This window comes from Cyprinodon variegatus, unplaced genomic scaffold (assembly GCF_000732505.1).
Source record: "Cyprinodon variegatus isolate N-32 unplaced genomic scaffold, C_variegatus-1.0 Scaffold32, whole genome shotgun sequence".
NCBI lineage: Eukaryota > Metazoa > Chordata > Actinopteri > Cyprinodontiformes > Cyprinodontidae > Cyprinodon > Cyprinodon variegatus.
In genome coordinates, this window is record NW_015150485.1 from 1 (window position 1) to 22,523 (window position 22,523).

The following is a 22,523-nucleotide window of genomic DNA, read 5'->3' on the forward strand; positions in this document are numbered from 1 at the left end:
AGTGTGAGTCAAAAAGAAGGTATCGGTCTGTGTGAGTGGATCGAACCTTACAACATCATGCTGAGCAGATGGACTATCTTCTGGATAGTCCTGCCTTCCTTCATCTGCTTGGATCTGTTCGTCATCCAGTCCTGCAGTGTTCAAGGCTTCAGCGTCTGGAACTCTCTGGGCAGCGTTCGCCGCGTGAGGTTGGCAGCCATTTGGCTGGAATTCCCCCCTTCCTCTGGGCACATACTGAATTTTAAGAACAGGTTAGTGACTCACATGTTCGTAATCCTCCTTCACATTTACATGGTCACTAACCTGAGTTTTCCCTCTGCAGAGGTTCCTGCCTTAGATCAATTCGTTTTTAATAAATTCCTTTGAGAAATCAGTCTGTCTGTTTGCCTTGAATTCTGGGTCCTATGTTCTGAGCCTTTACAGTCAGCTCCTTTGTCAGTCATTTCACAAGTAATAAAGAAGATTGTCTGATCAGTGCTTAAGCACCTGCAAAACGTTAATATATATTTTGTTTCGGTGAATCATGTAATAATCATGTAATTTTGGATTCAAGCCAGATTCTTACAAATATCTATATTATTTAAAAGATAAACTTCATATAAATCACTGTTTTTTAACTGTATGAGCTTATTGTGAAATTATTATTATGATTTCATATGTTGGACGTTGTGCAATGCATAACTGGGGATTCAAACATTTCATCACTCTCCAATGACTCTTGTGTTTCCTCTTAAAATCTATACATCATGAGCTTCAAGTCTGAACATGATTCAAAAGCAAAATTTCCAAACAAAAAAAAAAGATAGAAATTTAAAAAAATGAAAAAAAAGGACACATTTGCACAGTCAGAAATTAAGCCCTTTAGAATGCTTCCTGTAATTTGCTCTCAATCTAAGTTCTGACTGCACACAAACCCGAAACGAAAAGGGGTTAGACTTTTCAGTGTCAGCATACTTTATTTACAGCAATAAAAACGATGGTTTAAACAATATCTTGACTGGAAAATGTAGGAAAGAATAACCAGTTCTTGCTATAACGGTTTCCTTGTGCATGTTTGTACACGTTCGTGAGTCAGTACATGCCTGGGTTACAAAACTCCTGCGAGTTTATAACTGTAGTATCAGAAATTCTCTGCTGCAGGCGCAGCACAAGTGCAGCTTAACCTCCTTACCTATGTACATGGCATAAAAATGAAGTGCTTCCTCATACAGCTCCGTCAACTTTACATTTCAATATCACGTATCCAGAAACAAACAAAAGCAATATGTTATGCTATTGATATAGAAGCATGCAGGGTCTTAAATGAGACAGTAATAAGCTTTGTGAGTCTATTATAAAGTAAAATAAGATGATATCTGGGGTACAAAGTCAGCATGTCTGGGAGACACTTTTGGGGCTTTACTGTAGTTTCCTAGTAATTCAGCTTGTTATTAGGAAAACTTTATGATGGAGACCCCTCAGCATAAAGTGCAAAGCAGTGACAGACACTAAAGATTGTGTCAGCCTGTAGACAGCAGATGTTTCTCATCTCCAGAAAATGGGAAACGGCTCGTTTTTGCAGCTAACCAAGAAGTGCACAGGAGATTTCAACTCACTCTGGTCCCTTCATGCAAAAATTCTCTGAGGTTTTGCACAAAAGGCTGAGTGCTGGTTGGGTGAAAAACGTGGCCCTTTGATGCAACCCCTTTCAAAGCCGGAAATGAGAAAGACTGCAGCTGCAGGAGAGAGGAAGAGAGAGGGTGTCTAAGCACATAAAACACCATTTTTTTTTTTTATTAATGCTCTTTATATCCTATTATGGTCTCCTTCAATTTATATATATTAATAAACATTTTGTCAAAAGTAAAATAAATAGCTGAAGCTTTTGCTAACATTTAAAATAATTGCCTTGGGCAAGTAAGTGCAAAATGAAGAATGCTAACATTTAAAGAATTGATCTAAATGTTGCCTTAATCATTATCATCATTCAAATACATAAAGCCTTTAAATTTTTTTACAAGCACACACATGCTTTCATTTTCACCAGAAGACATTAGAAGCCATATGCTTGTTTTAAGTGCCATTATTACCGTTAAAATAACTAAAAACATTTAAAGTGTCGATAAAAACTCATATATAGTTTCTTTTAAAAATAATTTATCTCTAGCACTTTTAGTATTGCACTATAAGAATTTAGGAAACGCTTGATTCTTCTGCTCTATTTTAGCCTTAATCGCAAGAGAAATACCTGTAAAATATTTGCACTAAAACAAATTTTTATCCCTAAAATGAACCAAACTACACCCGGTCCTCTAAAACCTATTCAGCTGCTCAGCAGGTTGTTTAAAATGAAACACCAAACATTATGTTTATGTGAGTAAAAGGACAAAACAAGGCTAAGTAAGTCAAGTTAATAATATACAGAAGGAAAAGATTGTATATGTAGGTAAGATGGGTTCTTCGGTGCATGCTCAGCCATCCTAAAAACATCTAAGACTGGAAAGATAATCCTGTTTTTATATTTTTTAAAAAGGTGCAAAGTTCAGGGTCGTCAGCTGCTTCTTCAGCAGAGGCTTTTTTTTCCAGAGCTCCACAGCTTCAGCTTTCGAAGGGAAACATGGAGTCTTCCTCGTTTGATTAACCTTCTTCCATATCATCCTGATTCCTCTCCTTGTCGAACGGACCTCAGTGTCGTTCTCTTTTCTTTTTCTCTCTCTCTCTCTCTCTTTTAGTTTTACACCACAGTGCTGACTGATGGGTCAGACAAGTTGAGCTGCCCAGTGGCGTCAGTGGGTGGGTACTGCTGCAAAGGTGAAGGAAAAATGGAAGCAAAAGATGACAAGAGACACACAAAACGGAATCATTTAGTAAGAGAAGGGGAACATTTGAGCATTTTTCTACCTTATCTTTTATAAAAGGGGAGCAGGAGGAAACTAACCCATCTCAGGTAGAATCACACTGGCTTGATCAGATTTAAAGTGACAGACTAACACAAAGTACAGCATAATCTTTAAACTGAATGGAACGATTTAATTTTTTTTATCTCCTTTTAAAAATAAAGTTAGAAAAGTGTGGCATGGACTTGTATTAACACCCCTTGACTATGATACCCCTAAGTAAAATCTATTTAAACAGGTTGCAGATTGTCCAATCAGAAACGAAGTACAAATAAAACAAATAAAAGGATATTCAACTGCCTTTATTTTTTGGGGCTTATTTTATTTTAATAACAATATATATGTACTGTACAGATTTGATATTTATCCTCTGGGCTGTAATGTTGCTGAAAATCTGTTAAAACATGTATTTCCTCCAGAACAGGGAGGCTGAAGCTGATGGTGTGGGTGCAGAAACCTCTCATATTATGTATAGAAAAACTTGAGATAAAGCCAGAAAAGCAGCAATAGCTTGCTGGCAAAAAAAAAAAAAAAAGTCATCTTTTTTTTGTTTTGAAAATGAATATTTACCTGCTAACTACGGGCTTTAGAGTGCAATATGGAGCTGAACGTGAACTGGTTTGATGAAAAACAAAAACGTATCTGTTTGCTGTATAAGCATGATTATTAACCTGGTGCAGCATTTATTTTAATGGCACTGAAACACGTGACGTGAAAGGAAAATAGTGAATTCAGTGTGATCTATTTTTACATTTTTGAAAATTGGTCTCAGCACAAAAAAATGCAACTTTCAGTTGTATATCACAGCATCTCATTATTGACCATATTTTACTATTTCCTGATGTGGAGACGTGGGATGGTTAAAACCGTTACAGTCCAAATATATTGGCAAAAACAAAACAAAACTAATAAATCATGATCATTTTTAACCAAGTTTATCCTCATCGAAATAAATATATAAAATGAAAAGATGAGGACTCGGGACATTAATATTAGGACACAGCCATATTCTCCAAAAATTTCTCTTTCCTTAGATTTTCGTAAAAACAATCTTCCTGGTGATAACTGTTGGAAGGAAGAGGAAATAAATTAAAGGCATTTTTTTCCAGAAAAGCCTGTATATAGCCTGCATGCAGAAGTTCCCCTTCCAGCATTGCAAAACACATAACCATACAAGCAGGTCTTCATTTGAATAAAGCTGTATCTTTGTGATACAAATTCATTATCTGTTTATCATCTGTTTTAAGACTTTAAAGTTAAGAAAGGCAATTGATTTGTCATTGAATTTTTATTCAATATTCTCTATTGGGTATCAATTTAAAGGGGGGAAAAAACATACAGATGCCACAATTTACCTTTTTTTGTAAAAAAAAAAAAAAATGTCCAAGTAATGTTTAATTTCTTCCAAACAGAAACTATGAACCAGTCTATGTTTGGCTGCCTTAAAAAAATTTTTAAAATGCAAACAGAAACTTGTGGTGAAAGTCTGACAAAATGTATCAAAGGTTTCAAGAAGTATTAACACATTTGCAAGGCAATCTATTACCCTGATTTTCCCTTTAGCCGTCTGATTTTGCCTGAAATGGGTTAGTTAGGAGCAGACGAGAACCTGGATAACAGCTGGTTTAATACAACTTTTATTCTTTAGCCCCAGGTTCATGACTGGGAGACAGATCAAACATACTTCTCTTTATCTGTGTCGTTATTTCATGGTTGCAGAAAAAAGCTGAGTGTCTAATTTTAGCAGCTTAGAAGAAACAGATTAATTATTGACAGATTTCAAGTGCTGTTGCGTCAGATACTTTCGCCTGGTCCGTCCTTTACTGCTCTTACTTCTATTACAGCGTTATAAAAAGCTGAGAGGGGAAACAAGATCCCATTGTAATGTATAATCTGTGGAGGTGTTAGGAAAATAACAAGTTTCTCTGGAATTTTGTCTTGTTTTGGAGCAATGTGAGCGTGAAAGGAAGTTGTGCGCCAAACACAAACTGCATCATGATCCCAATAGTCACACTCATCGTTCCCGAAAAACAATTTTTATCTGTAGATTAACAGCAAAACAAAGTAAATGAGGGAAGATGTGCCCGTCTCATGTTTACTTATCATATTTATTATTCAGGCTGATTAAGTTGCTTAACGGCTCCTTACCTTGAGCTAATAAAGACGATATATCCCAGCGATTCATCTTATTATGCAGCTAACATGCTAACAGAAAGAGCAACATCCAGACTTAAGCATTAAACAACACTGTGCAAAATTAAGAAACTCTTATATTTTGCTTTAGAGAAGCAAAACTTGATATTCCTGATTATCTTGATCAAAAGTTTTTCAGGTTAAGATGTTTATTCCTTCAGAATTTAGCAGTTTTTTTTCACTATGGATTTAAAAGACTTGAAATTGTGTTGTTTGATTAATTGAATCATGCCTAGCCTGGAAAAAATGGAAATTTTATTTGGCCTAGATACATTTCAAAAGCTCTTTTGATATAATTTTCAAAGAAAAGATCAACATCTTCACACCATCCATCCACTCTTTCATGTTTCTTAATGTTCACCTATCAATTCCAGCAGACAGTCAATCCAATCATTTCATGCGATATTATAATGCATACGCTGTCACCTTTTTAAGTCAACCTATTTAGCTTTTTTTTGTTGTTTTTTTGTTTTACAATAGAAAAAGAAGGTCTTTAGGTGCCGGTGACAAAGTACCTGACAACCTAAGCTGACATTTTATCAGTATTTCTGTCATGTTTCAATGCAACATGGAACCTTTTTTTATGTCCGAGTAGTTTTTATGAAATACCTTAATAGAAAATATATATATATAAAAAAAATTGAGGTAGTGAACATAAAAGTGAATCAAAAAGAAACCAAAGGGCCCCAAATAAATCTGAAAAAAAAAAAAAAAACACTGATTAGATGAGCTGTAAAATTTTGCAAGGATATCTGGCTCCTCAGAAGCAAAATATAAAGAAGTGATTCAATTTAAAACTTTTGCACTGCATTGTGTGTTACTTAGTGTGGATGTTTCTCATCCCCTTGACCCAGTTGCATCATCATATAGCTTACAGCCCCTATTTATTTTCATTATAGCTTTTATTCATTTGGGGGCTTTAATTTAAGGAACACGCCCCACTGGGGTCAAGTGGACCAGTAAAATAAGACACTTTACTGACATCACAAGCACAGGTAAGGTTTATAGGGCTACTTATTCAAAAGGACAATCTACACATTGTTTCTACTGTTACTACTGCTACGACAGTTAAAGGAAGTTGGCATGCTTGCAGAGGAAGAGAGGAGCGGTGTGGCATGTGGGTGAGGGACACTGACACTTAAGTCCATTGATATCCATTAATATAAAAAAGAAGAACATTGATATAAAATCAAAATAATGGTCAACGACTGAAGATGGTTGGTCTTTATATTAGAAGTACTTTTTAAAATGTAACTATCCTGTTTTTTCACTTAGGACATTTTTCCCTAAACAGTGCTCCAACATTAAAACCTTAAACCTTAAGCAGACCAATTACCAATAGAAATTCAAATCCTCTTGAGACAAAACAAACTAATTTAGGAAACTGTCAAAGAAGAATAAATGCTGCTTGCTTCGGTTGATAAGCAGCCATGATAGAAGAAAAAGGAGATAAGAAATGCAAAAGAAAAGATATATTTAAACCAACTTTTAGAATTTCATTAGCATAAAGTAGCTGCTGCAATACAATTGCCTTGATTAACACCCAAAATAAAATGTCAGAGTGGAAACCTGCTTTTATTCTTGTATTGATCAATACAAGTGCTGAGGGGGAGAAGCTGCATTTAACTTCAGGATCAATACTTTAGATGTGTTCCAAACACGAAGTTTGAGCTCAAGTGTGAAGAAATGCGAAACACTGTAAACTCTCAATTGGTCAAGCATATGCTTTGGGTGAATTGTCTACTTGTTCACTATTTAGTGCACTACACAGTGTGTCATCCATTTTCTAAGGGGTGTTAAAGTTGTTACAGTCACGGGTGGCATGAGCTAAAAAAAATAGGTAAATAGATAAATGTGGGAAAGAGCACTACTGTCAAATAACCGGTACATTAGAAATCCATCTGTTGGTAGAGTCAAAGCAGTAATAGACTGTCCTTCATTGCTCATAATAGATCAAAATGTGCCGAGCAATGTACTGTAGCCTATCCAATAGTTTGGTGGTACTATATGTCAGTGCTAATGCAAGCATAAACTTTAATGTACATTATGTAGTGCAAAAAGGTTTTTATTTAGGTTTATATGCAAAATGATGCAGTGCTGTCTAAACTAACAGTGCCACATTAGCAGGAATATTACGATGCTTAAGCAAATCTGATATAGTGTTAATCTTATAACTTCATTAAAACTAAAACAATCAACATTTTGCATTTCTACATGTGCAGAATAGCAAGAGATTAATATTTTTTTATATTTAGACTTGAAAACATTTATTAGGCAAAAGCGTTCAATTGCAAAACATTGCAATATTTATGCCCCTTTTGCTAAATATGTGAAATGCACTAATAAATTGTGGGTAATATACTATAATTGTCCATTTGGATGTGTGTTAGCCAAAGTGTGGATAGAGATGGAGAAAATGAAAATTGTTTTAACACGCTATGCACTTGAACCCATTAATGGGAATGCTTTATAGAGGGAAACAAGTGTGGAAGTGCGAGTAATTGGGCAATGCTATTTACTTAATAGAGGTTATGCTTTGTTTTTAAGAACTGTAAAGTGGTCCTTATTTTACCACAGGGCTGCCAACTCTGTAAAAATTAAATGAGGGACACTTATTGGCAGGGCATTGTCATCCACCCTACTTACAGTATGCATTTATTTTTTACGCAATGTATGTATGTATGCATTTTGTTTCTTAATTTGTTTTTTTTTAAGAGACTGTGGGCAACCCTGCTTAATGAACAAAAGGATAAAGTAGCATGTTGACCATAATATAAGCAAGCTAATGCTATTGCTCATACAGTGATTTTACTTTGAATTTATACAGGGCACTAAACAGGTTTCACAGAAATTGCAGTGTACAGAAGTTATGCACAGCATCCATTATCAAGTGTAATGTTATGCGCTACCTAAGTCAATCATAATGCTAGTGTGGCAAGGCTATTTTTAGCATGCTAATGCATAATATATTAAAAATTTTTTTTTTATATATATATCAAAAATAACACTAATAATTTTAAATGGAACAATTCACCCCATGAATATTTTTTATCTTACTATAGTAGTGGTAATGTTCATATTTGTGGATTCAGGATTAAACAAAGAGGAACTGTGCATTTAATTAAATCTGTTTTCATGCACTCGGTCTAAAGCACTACCTCTTCAAAGATTATTTCTTTAATTAGTAGCAGGTTTTACCAACAGATGAGAATTCCAGGTCAATGAATCGACCACTGACAGGTTCCCTTGGTGTTGTCTTTACCTATAAACAAAAGCTAAGGGAAAAGGATAATCCCTCCTACTTCAAATCTTATGCCAAATGATCAACAGAGCTATTGTATGCACATGATATTTTCAGTCTCAGAGACGAGTAGCATATTGTCAGACTTTTATAATCTGCTATTATTGATTAGTGATAGACTTGAAAGAATGTAAAACATCAAATAAATACAGCATTGAAATTTGGACATCAAGTTTTGTGCATAGCAGCAAAGCTGATAAAATTCAGGTCTATGTAATTTGTATTTTTCTTCAGGTCATAAAGTCATTTAAAAAAAAATAAAGTAGTGTCACACAGTCCCATTTGAATTGTTTTTTATGTCTACAAGAGACCCTTTGTCTACATATAGTAATATCCAAATGGAAGTTGCCAACAGAGTTCACCCAATGTATTATGGTATCTGGGGAAAAGGCAGATACTGTAAAGTGCACTAAAAGTCTGTTTCGTGGCACATTAAATTTACTGTAAACAGGTGGCATTTGTTAAGCATTTGTTAGGAAGTGTAGTATAGAAGTCCATTAGTCAATAGAGCATAATGTTCGCATGTTAACCCTGATGTTACCTTGTTTTTGAATTTTTAGTTTAGCCCCAGCAGCTTGTTATGTACCACTGAAGGTTGATTTAGTGCAATGAAGATAACCTTTTTTTAAAATTAAATATTCAACCCTCCGAAAAACACAGTAAATTAAGTCATCAGGCATGTTAAGCAGTGAATTTTCAGAATATGATGAAGAGCCATTGCACCTTTGTGCAAAACAGTTTGCTAAATATACGTAATACTTTATCATTAAAGTCAAGTTAATGTAGTGATTGAGTGACATTCACATTTGAAACACTGCTGTAGATGTAGAAAAATTTAAATACAATGTTTGATGCTAACCCTGTAACAAAATTAGTTTCATGGTTCGTTGCATGATTGCAAAAAATAATTTAAACACAAAAGAGGACCGTCGTCTTCACCTGAAAACAACCTGAAAGAGTCATGCACAGTTCAGACCACAAGGAAATTAAACAACATTTGTGGGAAAGAAATCATGAGAAATCAAAAGATTATTAATAAAAATCCATTACTCAGATCCTGAAAATAGACCTGTTGTTAAATCAGACAATACGTTGGTTTTCTCCACGGGAGGACTGGCCATCACAACTGCCTTTATCATGAATTTTTGGGGGAAAAAAACAAACAAACAAAAGCAATATAAAACTAAATTAGGGAACAGTAGTGCATGCTTGACAAAACAGTAGCTAAAACCAAACCGAGGTAAGTGCAAGTTGGTTGCAAAAGCACTATGGATACACAAAGGATCAAGCAGTCAAAATGACAACACAATCATATGACCAGACAGGCTCATTTACAGCTCACACAAACTGCAACATCACCACTGAACAAGAGGAATACTACTGCCATATTCCACATAGAACCGGAGTTCGGACAGAAGAGCAGCTCAAGACAAAACAGGGCTTGCTGGCTTTTGTGGCCCCCCTCCTCTTGAAGACCCCACTGTTGGCAAATCCTCTAGAAACTCCGGATTATTGGGAGGCTTCTCTTCCGAGATTCAGAACCCAGCTCTTATTCTGTTGCCCTGACTTTGGATCCCTCACTAGCTGAAACTAAAGGAGCTGTAAACCCTACATGGTGATGGCTGATCGATGGCAAAAGGGACAGACACTTGGCAGAGGCTGCGCGGTCGTGTGGAAATGAGTGGGCTGAACATGGGACTTAGTCGGATATGGGGGATGTATGCAGAGAAGACAGAGAAGGAGAGAAGGTGAAATTAGAGACAGGAGAGGAAGAGTGAAAAGAGGAGGAGTAAACAAGTGGAGGTCGTTGATCCTTCATCTCCTTACCGTGTCTTTGGAGGACCTACGTCTCTTGATGCTGGAAGCCAGGGTGGTACTGATGGACCTAAAAGAGGGTTTCTTTTTGGGGTCGGGCTCTGCTCTACCACTTTTCCTATCCTAAAATAAATATATGTAGAAACATTATTCATGCTCTACGGCTGGGGTGATGACTGCGTCTTTCAGTCTCACCCAGTCGCTCTGTACCCACCAGCATAACCAGCACCCGACACCCCACTTAGATTACCTTATGGTCTAATTAATCAAAAGGATCTTGCAAAAAAAAAAGACTAGAGCATTTAAAAAAAAAAAGTAAAAAAAAGTGAAAGGAGGGAGAAAGAAAGGGATAAAGTTTGTTAGATGTGTGTGGGAAAAGTCCATTAAGTCTGATATGAGGGCACTTTTCTAGGTGTTATGAAACGATATCTCTGACTGCACAGGATGATGGTGTAGTCCTTCAAAAATGTGATCACACATTCACGCAGCACCTTCAAAATGCACTGGAATGAGTGATGACTAGAAAAGATGTAAATGATTACTCAAACCGTCTAAATGAATGGCTGTAGCCTGAAAGGACACTTAACACCCGGGTGATCGTAGCTTTTAAATGGATAAATGAAAAACGCTACATATGATTTAAAAAGGTACAGCGGATATAAAAAGCACACCCTTGTTGAGAGGCCTGGTTTTTGCAATGTAAATAAATTAGACCAACATGAACCATGCCGGAATGTTCTGTAATATGTATAATCTCAATAATGTGCTGGATAAACGTGGTTGCATTCTAAGGTAGGTCTACAGCCTTTAACCATGCTGTTGGAGTTAATATGATTTCTGTTGTTTTTATCATTTTATTCATTTATATGTTCTATATTGCTCTCAATCATTTGTTTTTCTATATGTTACTCTCATCATTGGAAATAGTGTATGAAGGCCATAAGACTGTCAAATGTTTTGCAAGAATGCTTTCCTGTTTTTCATTTGAGAAGCAGAGAAGTGAAAAGTCATAACCCTGACACCTTATGTAAAGCGTATACTGAAACCAGGCAAGTTCCCTATCTTAAAAGTTCTGTATTAAGATAAGGAACTGTATTAAAACTCAAAATTTATCAGCTTTTTGAGGAAACTGTGGATACATTTTGGGCCCCTTTATCTTTGCAAAACTTTTTAATTCAGTCACATTAGAGAGTTTTAAAACAGGTAAGGCATATTTAAGGTTATCACTAAATCTGAAGGAACAAACACATTAAAAAGGGTCAAACTCTTTTCTTATAAGTCCACAGAATATTTTCCAAATCTGAAAAGACGCTTTAAGGCAAGCTGTGCAAATATTAGCTTTCTCCTGCTCTGGTTTTCATTTTAAAAACCTTTCTTTCTAGTCTCTCTTTGTTATTGTTGAATCATGAACTCTGGCCTTTATTGAGCCTGGCAGTGTTTAGGATTTTACTCTGAGTTTTATGATTTCTTGGATAAACCGTTTCAACAGAAGGGATACTTTAACCAGGGCCGATAATGCCTCTCAATGTGGATTATTAGAGTCACAAAGGCTCAGAAATTGCTTTGTGACCTTTTTCAGTGTGATAGATGCTAATAATTCCGATGAATCTCTGCTATTGTAGATTACGGGTGATCTGAACCTGCACTGTGACATATAGGTCAAATAACTTTTGACACCACAGTAGCTTTTAGTAGCCTGACAGGCCACACTGATATGACATATACACGCCGTATCAGTCTAGTATACCGCTAATATAACTCAGTTTCAAAGGCGGAACTAACAGGGGGATCTTCATCAGATCAGAACCAATCAGATAACTACAGATGTAACTCAAAAAGTCCAAGTGACCTGCTCTCTTTTTTTGGTTTTGTAGTCCATGAAACCCGTCAAGCAGAGAATAGCAAATACACGCTATTTGAAAAGAAATGAGACTAAGGCTGTCCGTTGTTGAAGTTTTAAAGTTAGATCAATCTCATAACTGCAGAAAGGGCATCATTAAATCATTGCTCTTTTGCGGTCGGCATCTTGCTGTTATGCTAGCAGAAAGGCCCTGAAAGTGACGCATCGTAAAGTACTGCCTCCTGCGCTGTGATTGGTCCGGCCAGAGTATTCAGGATTAACGGCATTTACCAGACTGAATTACTCTCAGTGTATTTCAGTCTGGCTGGCAAGACTAGGTTTGTTGGGCTGTTGCATCCTTTCTGGCTCGATAAGGTCCAGACTAACAACCCATTTAGCCGCTCACACTTAGCCTGGTTCTGCTGGAGGTTTCTTTCTGTTTAAAAAGAGCTTTCCTCTCCACTGTCGCTACAAGCAACTCGGTGTGAGGGGCTGCAGAGAGTCAATCAGTTGATGCAATCACCTGGCTGTCCTTAGATAGAAAACTTTGGACCAATCTGACTGTATGATCCCCAAAAATAATAGTAACATTGGCCAAAAAGCTCAAACTTAAACATACTATCCCAGTTGGTCCTTGAAACTGGTTTGGGTGGGTTTAAATTTGGGTGCGCAATTCATCTTAACATAGTGCTGCCTTTATGCAGACATTTTAAAAACTACTGTTTTTGTCTTTGTGTGTACTATGTTCAGTGCCTCAATATTTTTTTCCCCTTCTGACTGATGCGTTTCTCACTGACATTTCACAAATGCTTTGGAAGTCATCTGAGGACCACAGCTTTTGCTTTGTTGGAAGAACCTTTTGATTCACTTAACATGGGGTCATTTCTTTACATCACAAAAACCTGTATCACCTGTAAAGGGTGTGTGTAGACTTGACATATTTAGTGAATCTATATAGAAAACTAAGATTGCAAGCTCCAGTAAATTATTCAGAAGTTCTTTAAAATAAAAGTTTAAGCGTTATAGAAAAAAAAAGCAAACTTATACCATATTCTTACAAGATGAGAAAGCCAGTTTGGCGCCCTCCCTCCCTCACACCATCAAAGTGCCCCACAGCTACTCTCACAGTGACTGCATGGTTTGTGTGCAGAGAGGAACATAAAAAAAACAAACTCATTAATGAATTCTTACATCCTGAGTCTCTACAGAGGAAGAGGGCTGCATAGGAGGGAGAAAAGAAAAATAAATAAATTTCCATCCACCTGATTATTACTTTATACAAGATCCTTAAGCAAAAGCCAAGGGAACCAAAATAAATAAACAAATTAAAAAAAAGAAAAAAAAGGAGATATTTATTTAAAAAACTGCTAGCAAAGCAAACATCAACATCCAAAGCCAGGCAATTATATAAAAAGTGAGAAGCTACAAGTTTTGGATGCATATCAAATAGAGAAAACAATAGCGACAAAAGTCAGTAACTGAAGCCCATTTAAAGTCATTATACCATAAAGTGGTATAATGGAAATTCACCCCACACACCAGGGAAAATGATGGAGTATGACTGAGGTGGAATGGTTAAATAATGGACCAGCAAACTGATTCTTACTCTATAAAGTTGAAAATAGAAATAAAAAACGTATATAACGGTATGAGATAATCCTCATAAAAAAAACACTTCAAGATGGATGTTGAGGAAACCAAAAAGAAAAAAATAAGAAGAATATGTGGTGGATAGCTGAGAAGCAGCAACGGGGGAGGCCCTTGGGGTTGGGCAGGGCAGTGTGGTGTGAATTTCAACATGCCATAATGTTTAATGGATGGGGAGGGGGCATCTTAAGGGAGGAAAGCATAGAATAATTAAACGTTAAACAAATAGCAGGACAGATCGATCCTGGCCAGCACTGGGCCCGCAGACCATCCTCAGTCATCAGGTCACATGACTCGGCTCTTCCTTTTTGTACCATCATCCCCTCTGCCAACCAGGAGGACTTTTCTCCAGACCTCCTGACAACACATCAGGTTAGCAGGTATAGATGAGAGCAGGGTGATCGGTGCTCACTTTACTTGACTAATGGAAGGTAAAAACAGAACATAATATATTTTCCTGTTGAAAGATGAGACCTTGTGTTGGTAAATTATAATGCAAAGAGATGCATTTGCTTCAGAATAAAGCAAACAAACATAAATAAATAAATTCCCAAGTGATGAAAAATCCCTTCTTGTAACCTTTACTTTCAGGTATTTGTATTTTAAGCACGTCTGAGACGGCAGGAGAGCCGCCTGGCTGCTCTGAGCCCTGATGAGGTGCTGCGTGTGCACAGTCTCGGCCATGCTGGGCATGCTGAGCCTTCAGATGAAGCAGGTAATGGGACTTATACACAATATCCAGCCTGTTTAAAGCTGGAGAGTCCAGTATTATCCCATCACTGTGATCAGCACACAGTGGAGTTTCTGAGTCTTGGTTATTTCAAGGTAAAACCAGTTTTAGTTTTCTTCAGAGAGTGCACCTCTGAGTAAGATCTACTTAAAAAGGTGAAGTTAAAAGCCAGATGGGAAACATCTCAGCATAAAAAGCGATGTGATGTAAATCTTTAGAATGCGAGATAGTATCAATTCTCTTAAGTGTTGTTTATTTTGCTAAAATTCTGAACAAGTATGGGAGCCCATGTTGAAATTTTTCTTCAATTGGAAATTTTATTGCACAATTCTTAATTTATATAACCAGAATTGTTAAAGAAGAAATCTCAAAAGAGATATAGTTACCAGTTGTCAGAAGTTTGGGGAATTTATGAAGCTAACCTTTGGTGTTAATTTTAAAGGAGTGTTGACCAAGTTTAAAAAGTAAAGATGCATTTAAAAGGTAATTTGGCCCTTATCATCAGACAAGACAAAAGTTTTATTTTCTTACTCTTTTATAGTCTGTGATGGTTTAATTGCACATTTGGCTGGTTTTGTCTGACAATTAAGGGCATATATGAGAATTCGTTTAAATTTGGAGGCTGATCTGTGATGAACAGAGTAAATATTGGGGCAGCTTTTAATGAGAAGGGAGCTGACCTTTGGCCCTTATTCTGCTGAAGTGATAAGATGAAATATGAGCAAAAACTTAACCTCTCTCCTTTAACTGTGAGTTGGCTCTTAGCTTAGGTAGCTGCAAGTAGAACTCAGTGGCCCCTCCAGTAATATTTCATAGTGGTGGCCAGATGGGCCACTAAAAAACTTGAGGTGGCACACTGAAACTAAAAGCCATAATTCCAGGGTTATAATCTACTATTGTGGTAATCCTGCCTGTAGAAATCATAAAGACAATAAAATAAAATGCAACACCTACTCACATCTTTGTTTATTGTGTGATATTTAAAGTTACGTTCAGATCTGTGCATAATTGGATGAAATGCTAAACTGATGCGAATTTGGTGAATTTGGTGAAACTGTTGTGAATTTGGCGCTATATAAATAAACTGAATTGAATTGAATTGATGCTACTACAATTTACACTGGTAAATTGGTGGTCAGAGGGGTGGCCAGGGCATTGCACAGGGTGGCCATGGTCGCCCCTTGGTGATACCACTTGTAGAACCCTCCACCTAAATAGTATTTAGCTTGAATTTTAGGTAATTGTCAGCTTGGTTAGAATTGCTATTCATTTCATCCAGATTAAATGAACATTTCAATTTCAATTTGTTAATATGAGTCTGATTAGCTGTTAGCTTAATCTTTGTTTATAAGGTTGCTTTGGTTTTTAGCCAGAAAGGTTTGACCACCCCTCTTAGCTTAAAGTTGTAGGGAATTGGCTGTTCCAACGGTTGCATTTCTGAATTCTCCCGAGTGGTGCCCGACTTTACAGTGAATAAAGTGAATGTGATTGGTCGTTTATCAAGGGGGCGGGATTGTTTTGGCGGAAGGTTCGCAAGCATGTTTGGTTGTGACCGGTTTGTTTGAAGCATCTTGCTAACCAGTTAGCAACTTAGTGCTAGTAGGTTTCCAATGGGAAATTCCATTGGGACCAAGTAGCACTAAATTGGTGACTTAGAAATGACACTGTCAAGGAATGCTATGGACAGCGGAAACATGCAAGAGGAGGAGAGTTTTGAGTCAGAGGTCGTGGATGAGTCTCCTCCGTCATACTGTTTTTTATTTAGAGGAAAGCAGGAACGAAGATGTTGTGGAAGAGGACGCCAGGGCAGCAGAAGCTTGTTTTGGTGTAGAAGGCTTACAGCCGTACATGTTTGAGCCCTTGCCTCGCAACGCTGCCAGTTCTGTTAGCTGTACGCCTGCTGAAGACACAGACGTCCATCCCTGTGAACACTGGGACGGAACTCAATGGGAAAGGAAATTATTCTTATTTCTTATTTCAACCATTGCATATATTAGCTGTGACATATGAATCAAGATGCAATGACCGAAAAAATTTTGATTGACAGATGACCGGTGACATATGATTAGCCGAATTTAGGTGTACAAGCTGATGTATAACTCACTGGCCTGAATAAGATAATGAAAAAATTTTTTTATTCTTAAATAGAAATTTTCCAACTTTTGGGACAATATGGTCTCATAAAGAGTACATTTATATACATGTTTAAGCCAGAATGATTTGAAATTTAAATATGACTTCCCTACGACTTTAAGGGGCAGGTACCATTCTAATACCTGAGGTGGCTATTGTTTAAACTTATCCAAATCAATCTTCAAAATCACAATCATTTTAAGTTCACTTTAATCTTCGATTAAGCCGCTTTTATCCAGACTATTCAGTGAAAAAGCTGTCCACTACTTATTTTTCCAACCTTAGGCATTTATGAATTCCATGAAAGATACTGACTGATAACTACTACTTTCTAAAAACTAAGCTTTAAATGATTTACCTTTATTTTCTGTCATTATTTTTGTGAGAGGAATTATGATTAAAATTTTGCAGAACGATGAAAAGTTACAAAAAAAAAGGAAAGAGTTGTGAACTACAAATGCAAACCATAGCAGTGGTTTAGATTCATGCCCCCTCCTTTCATCGAATCCATTCCAATTAATTATCTCCTTAGGAAAATTTAGAGTTTTGTATCATGAAATACATCAGATTTTTGCGTAGTAAATTGAAAGATATTTATGCATCACAAAGATCTACATCACTATTTAAATAGAAAAACATATTAGTCTTTGCATCATGCATTAGCAGAGCACTTTCACGCTCCAGCAAAAAGCACCTTTACACAGCATCTTGCTCAGATTTAGTCAGATGTGCACAGTCTGATTTCACATATTTTTCTGTAGGCATGTGGGTGCACAGTCCTCCATTACGCTGAGTCTACAGTAATACACCAACCTGAGGCAATATAAGCATACAGTTACATATAAAAAACATACAAGCATTAAAAATGACAGCAACAATGAGACTGCAGGTTTTTATGCTTGCTATACTAAGGAAGGAGGAGGGCACACAAACTGTGATCTTCTGCTCTCCATCATCATGATTTGTGTCCTACATAAGCAAGTTGTCACTTTCAATTCATAAAAATTAGATCATGGTGAGTAATCAGTGCACACAGATAGATTTCAAAATAACATTCAAGCTGAAATAATTACATTAGTTGAACTCTACAGGCCCCCTCAGTGTTTCATCTTTGAAATGCAGTAGCAGCTATTCATTTATCTCAGCCTCTAGTTCCACAGTGACGGTCTATAAGGAATAAGCCATCTCGGGCCACTGTCTCAGAAAATGTGATCCTCACCAACAGGACTCTAAATATCAATCTTAGGCAGGCAGTTTAATGTGTCGTTCTCCTTTCTCAGTGATGCCGCCCTGCATGCATTCAATCTGCTTCGTGTGTCTGAAACTTGTACATCCATATGAGGACGAACACAACAGTTACATTTATCAGTGTGATGTAGACGCCATTAAAAGACAGTGGTTTGCAGACAGGCACTTCTATTCATACTGTACCTTCCTCCAGCCCCTGCTGTCTCATTTCAGCAGGGACAAACACAGACAAAGAGTAGACACACTGCCAGGGCCTCATCACAAATTTCAGCGGCCTTTAATGACAGAAAAACCTCTACCCCCAAACAATGGGTAAAATACAGGCGCCTCACAGTTGCACTGATTGCACCAGAGTTCAGGAGCGAATCATGTGCTTGATTGGCTGAGTAAAGGAGATTTCTGCTTATGCTAAATGTAGCTGAAATTAGACCACTCAAAAAACCCAGAACATTGAAACAGCTACAGTACTGTGCAAAACTGTCAAGTCATGCTTTAGTTATTTTTTTAGAACCCAAAACACTAAACTTAATTGACTGTGTTATTATGTTCAAATGATCAAGAGTTCTACAGGTTTTGTCTTAACAAAATTTGAGAACCATTGATCAAGAACCGTAGCTGGAGCTTGAAAGTCCTTTCCGGGATGCTTTAAACTGAATGATCTTGGCTGAAACTCAATAAACTTTTGAAAAGATCTTTATCCACAGGCAGTCATTTTTTACTTTCGATTTTCTCTGAGATTTAAGGGTCCTAAAACCAAAATGTGTGATTATCTGCATGCCGTATGCACACACTTTCAAAGGCAATCAAACTGAAGTGATTTTGTGGTGACACCGTTATGAGCATAATAACAAACTCAAGACGAAACCACAGGACTAAGAAATGCCAGATCAATCAGATCTTCTGAAGGTTTTCTTTATGGTATTCCGTATTTGTTTAAAGTGACATCATAAGTTTGTGTCTGTCCATGCTAAGCTGGTAGAGAAGACCTGGCTAATAATGTCAGTTCCTTTATATACTGTTAATTGGTTGGTATCTCAGTAGCTCAAGTGCGTCCATGTTGATGAGCTGCAAGAACAAGCAGAAGAGTGCTGCAGTTCCATATTTTGGCCACAGATGGCAGTATTATTAGAAAACTAGGTAATGCCTCTTTAGTATAAAGGAACCATCAATATATAAGTCTAATATAAGTCTAGAGTGCCAGATTAACAGCAGGATTAAACTGCTTTGCTCAAAAATTTCCATCTGTGCTGATCTTGGAGACCCAGTCCAGTTAACTGCGCGTCATAAATAAACCTTGACTAAAATAAGACTTTTGCATTTTTTTGCATTATACCTGCATTTTCTCAGTTTCTAACATTATTTTTTTCCAAGGTTTTTTCTCTCATTACTCTTCGTTTTTTTCTCATCTAAAATTTAAAATGTACCTTACCACAGACTTCACTAATTACTACAGCCATTTTAAAATTTCTGCGGCAGTATTTAGTTCTTAAACACAATGATCAGACTGGAAATGGAGGGAAAGGAAAGCTAAAACCTCAAGGCTGGAAACTGACCTGGTTTGGCTTGAGAAAGGACTAATAACCCCATGTAGAGGATATCTCTACCTGGTACCTCTACCAAAACTCTGCACACCGCCCCTAACTGCAACCATTTAAATCATTGCAAAAGAGTCTGAGTTCTCAAAAATCTAATAAAAAAGAAATTGCTCTCAAACTTTTGCACAGTACTGTATATGGATGCTGAAGAAACAGCTAATAGTTAAATAACCTCTTTTCTGTGAATACATTTTATACATTTGTGTGAACTCACCCTTTAAGCTAAGACTTTAGTGCGTGTGGTGCTCTGCAAAGCCTCAAGCATGTCAGTTTCATGAAGATTCATTAGGATTTCTTTTTGTGCACTAAAATGTTGCATCTCACGTTTACAGTAAATATGGGCTGCTAGGGCATGACAGACACAAAGCATTGATTTTGCTCTTTATGCTCCATTTGTATGGTTAGCTCAATGTTGATGCTTTGCTGTGAGAGCAAAAAAAGTCAATGCTGTGACAAACAAAACATCAGTTCTCCTATAACCGTTCTAAAAGCTTTTCTTTTTTTTCTTTTTTACATTTTCTTTGAACCTTATGAAGCATGTCAGCTTAAAAATACTCCATCATGCCATGAAGAAGAGGTTCAATGTATTATCCATTATGTTAGAGACTACTTAGTTTACTTATTTTCTAATAGCAAGCGGTGACGTAGGAGTGCTACATACTAAAGAGGGTGTCTCAGTCACCACTTGACTTCCAGAGGCTTCCTTACTGTCCTGCAGGCACACACAAAAGATAAGGGTGCAGTTCGACTCCTGAAAACAATTTAGACCCTAAAAGTGGCCCGTCGAGGTCCCTTCCATTATATTTACATATAGGAGATCACGGCTCGTCTGGTGGTTATCTTTTCGCTACTATTGGGAAACTACTTGAATAAACCAGCTATATATTTCCTTACAGATATTAGACGCCCAAGTGAAACATTCCTACCTGCAGGTTCTTCCTCCATACATTGACGGCCGCAAAGGCCAGCTGCATCTGCTTCCTGCGGGCGTCTTTATGCCGTTTGTAGGCGATTTCGATGAAGATGAGGAAGATCCCTGCCGCAATGCCTCCAGCAACAAGCATGAAGACTCCTGGTGTAGAGAAACATAAAAGAAACAGAAAGTTGTGAGCAGCTGTTCTCCAACCCCACCGCTCCCACTGAGCTATAACCCTTATGATGCTCAGTGGTCGCCCCAGTTTTCTTCACCAGCTCCTAAAAGCGTAAGGGGCTGAAAACAACTCAGTATCAAAAGCACAGCACAGCTGCACAGAATCTCACACAGTTCGTACTGTAAGCTACACTTCCACAGAGCACCCACGCCGACACCAAAACAGTGAGGCAAAGGTATTGGACAAAAATGGGCTACAGTAACTTACCACTGCAGTTTTTGTCCAATCACTTTTAACGCTTTTTCTACGCCAAAAGGACCATACCTGCCATATTCTCAAAGGTGAGTGTGGCTGGGGCATTGCTCCGTGAGTCACACTCCTGGTATCTCACCCAGGTTTTATCTAGGTCTTCCATGAAGCCATTCTCATGTGAACTGCAGGGGGTTGGGGATGGTGGGAAGAGAGGTATAACAGTTAATATAAGGCCTCAAATGGTAGAATGTGCGAGCCGCTCACTCCCAGTTACCAACACACATGGAACAGAGACAGATGGTCCAACAAATAGACAAAAACTTGACAAACAAACATACAAGGCTGGAGAGGGAAGATATAGTAATATATGACATAAGCCGATGCACTGAATGTATGTAAACTGTCAGTATGTGACTATATAACTATACGGATAAGAAAAGAATAAAACAAACAAAACAAAAAAAAAGTCAAAACGAGTATCGCAGCTTCCGCTGGGACAGACCTGAGAATGGCCAGGGACACATTCTGTTTCCAGGGGCTGTCCTTGCGCATGCCTATGCCAAAGCCCGAACGGAAAAACAGCTCTCCCGTGGTCACCAGGTCGCACTTCTGCGAGGCTTCAAACTCCAGCACCGCAGAGTCCCAGATGAAAGCATGCAGCTTGCTGTGGGGGGAGGGAATGGGTAGGAAGGGAGGGAGGAAGGAGGAGGGGAAGGAGGGGGGTTATGGTGCAACAGTACAATGATTTACATACACATTTACGGCTCCCAACCTTCTCTTCTGCGCACACCAAATCATGTGTCATTCAGCGTTTACCAGGAATGTCTATAGCTGCTTATGGCCCAAATGAAATCCGAGACCAGATGGGTGAGGGCGTCTCCCCATCCGGGTTCACCAAACCTTAAAGGGCTTCGGCTGGGTATGACCTGTAAAAGGGTGCTCCTAGACTCAATATTAGCTCAACCTCAAACTTGTGTCAGGGCTCAATGACACATCTATGTCTGCGGCTGACTCTAAGTAATGGACCTGAATCAGAATGAAGGTTGCAGTAAGTCCTGCCACTTCCATCTGGTCCAGAGGTCCATTTCCCCTATCGTTCTACGAAGAACTGCATCAACCCTATACTACGTGAAGCAGCCGGCCGACGTATGCTCCAGTCGGCCCGGCCTGGCCGAGACTCACTTGTCACGCACAGCCTGGATAGCCTCTGCAGCACTCTCATAGTTGTGTTTCTCCATGTGGCGGTACATAGTGCTAAGCTCCACCTGTCGTCGGAAGTAGATGTCCACTGAACTTTGCTTCACCGTGGCATAGATGAACTTGTCAGATGGGTTTCTTAGCTAGGAAAGAGGACATCAACAGAGCCCATATAATTTTTTTTTTTATTATTTATTCCACTGTATGACATGGTACAGTATTAAATATTTGTGGCTGGTACATTACCCACCCTTGGGTCATTGATGCCGGTGATGCGCTCCTCAGGCCGGTCCAACACCAGGAAAGCAGCCAGATTGGCAGTGTAAGAAGCCACAATGATCATAGCAAAGCCAGCCCACACCATGCCGAGGATTCTCGCTGAAAAGCTGCGTGGTGCACCTATGTAGAGTTTAGGATGGGTTTTCAGCTCAGTAATTCCCCTAGCAATTGACACTTTGTTTGCATTGCTGACTTGATTTTCTTTTAGCTCACCTTATTGATACTTTAATTTCAAAAAGATTGATAGAAGATAAAAAAAGATCACAGATTGTACAACGTTTTGTTAGCAGATAGCGAAACATAGCTGCACTTTTCCTGTAGTCGGA

General features: G+C 37.9%; 1 protein-coding gene across 6 annotated transcripts in view; it reads right to left on the minus strand.

The window, feature by feature from the left end:
* Window positions 1-946: 946 nt before the first annotated feature.
* LOC107102417 (glutamate receptor ionotropic, NMDA 1) overlaps window positions 947-22,523 on the minus strand; it is a 58,001-nt gene continuing 36,424 nt past the window's right edge. The window contains exons 15-22 of one of the 6 annotated variants that reach the window (XM_015401733.1): window positions 22,169-22,317; window positions 21,904-22,061; window positions 21,224-21,385; window positions 20,794-20,903; window positions 20,305-20,450; window positions 13,217-13,243; window positions 10,198-10,308; window positions 947-2,782 (exon numbers count right to left, since the gene is read on the minus strand). In XM_015401733.1, the coding sequence (XP_015257219.1) occupies window positions 2,714-2,782; window positions 10,198-10,308; window positions 13,217-13,243; window positions 20,305-20,450; window positions 20,794-20,903; window positions 21,224-21,385; window positions 21,904-22,061; window positions 22,169-22,317 (932 nt within the window). In that variant the 3' untranslated portion in view covers window positions 947-2,713. The remainder of the gene's footprint in view (window positions 2,783-10,197; window positions 10,309-13,216; window positions 13,244-20,304; window positions 20,451-20,793; window positions 20,904-21,223; window positions 21,386-21,903; window positions 22,062-22,168; window positions 22,318-22,523) is intronic. The other 5 variants (XM_015401748.1, XM_015401754.1, XM_015401741.1 and 2 more) reach the window with 5 other exon arrangements.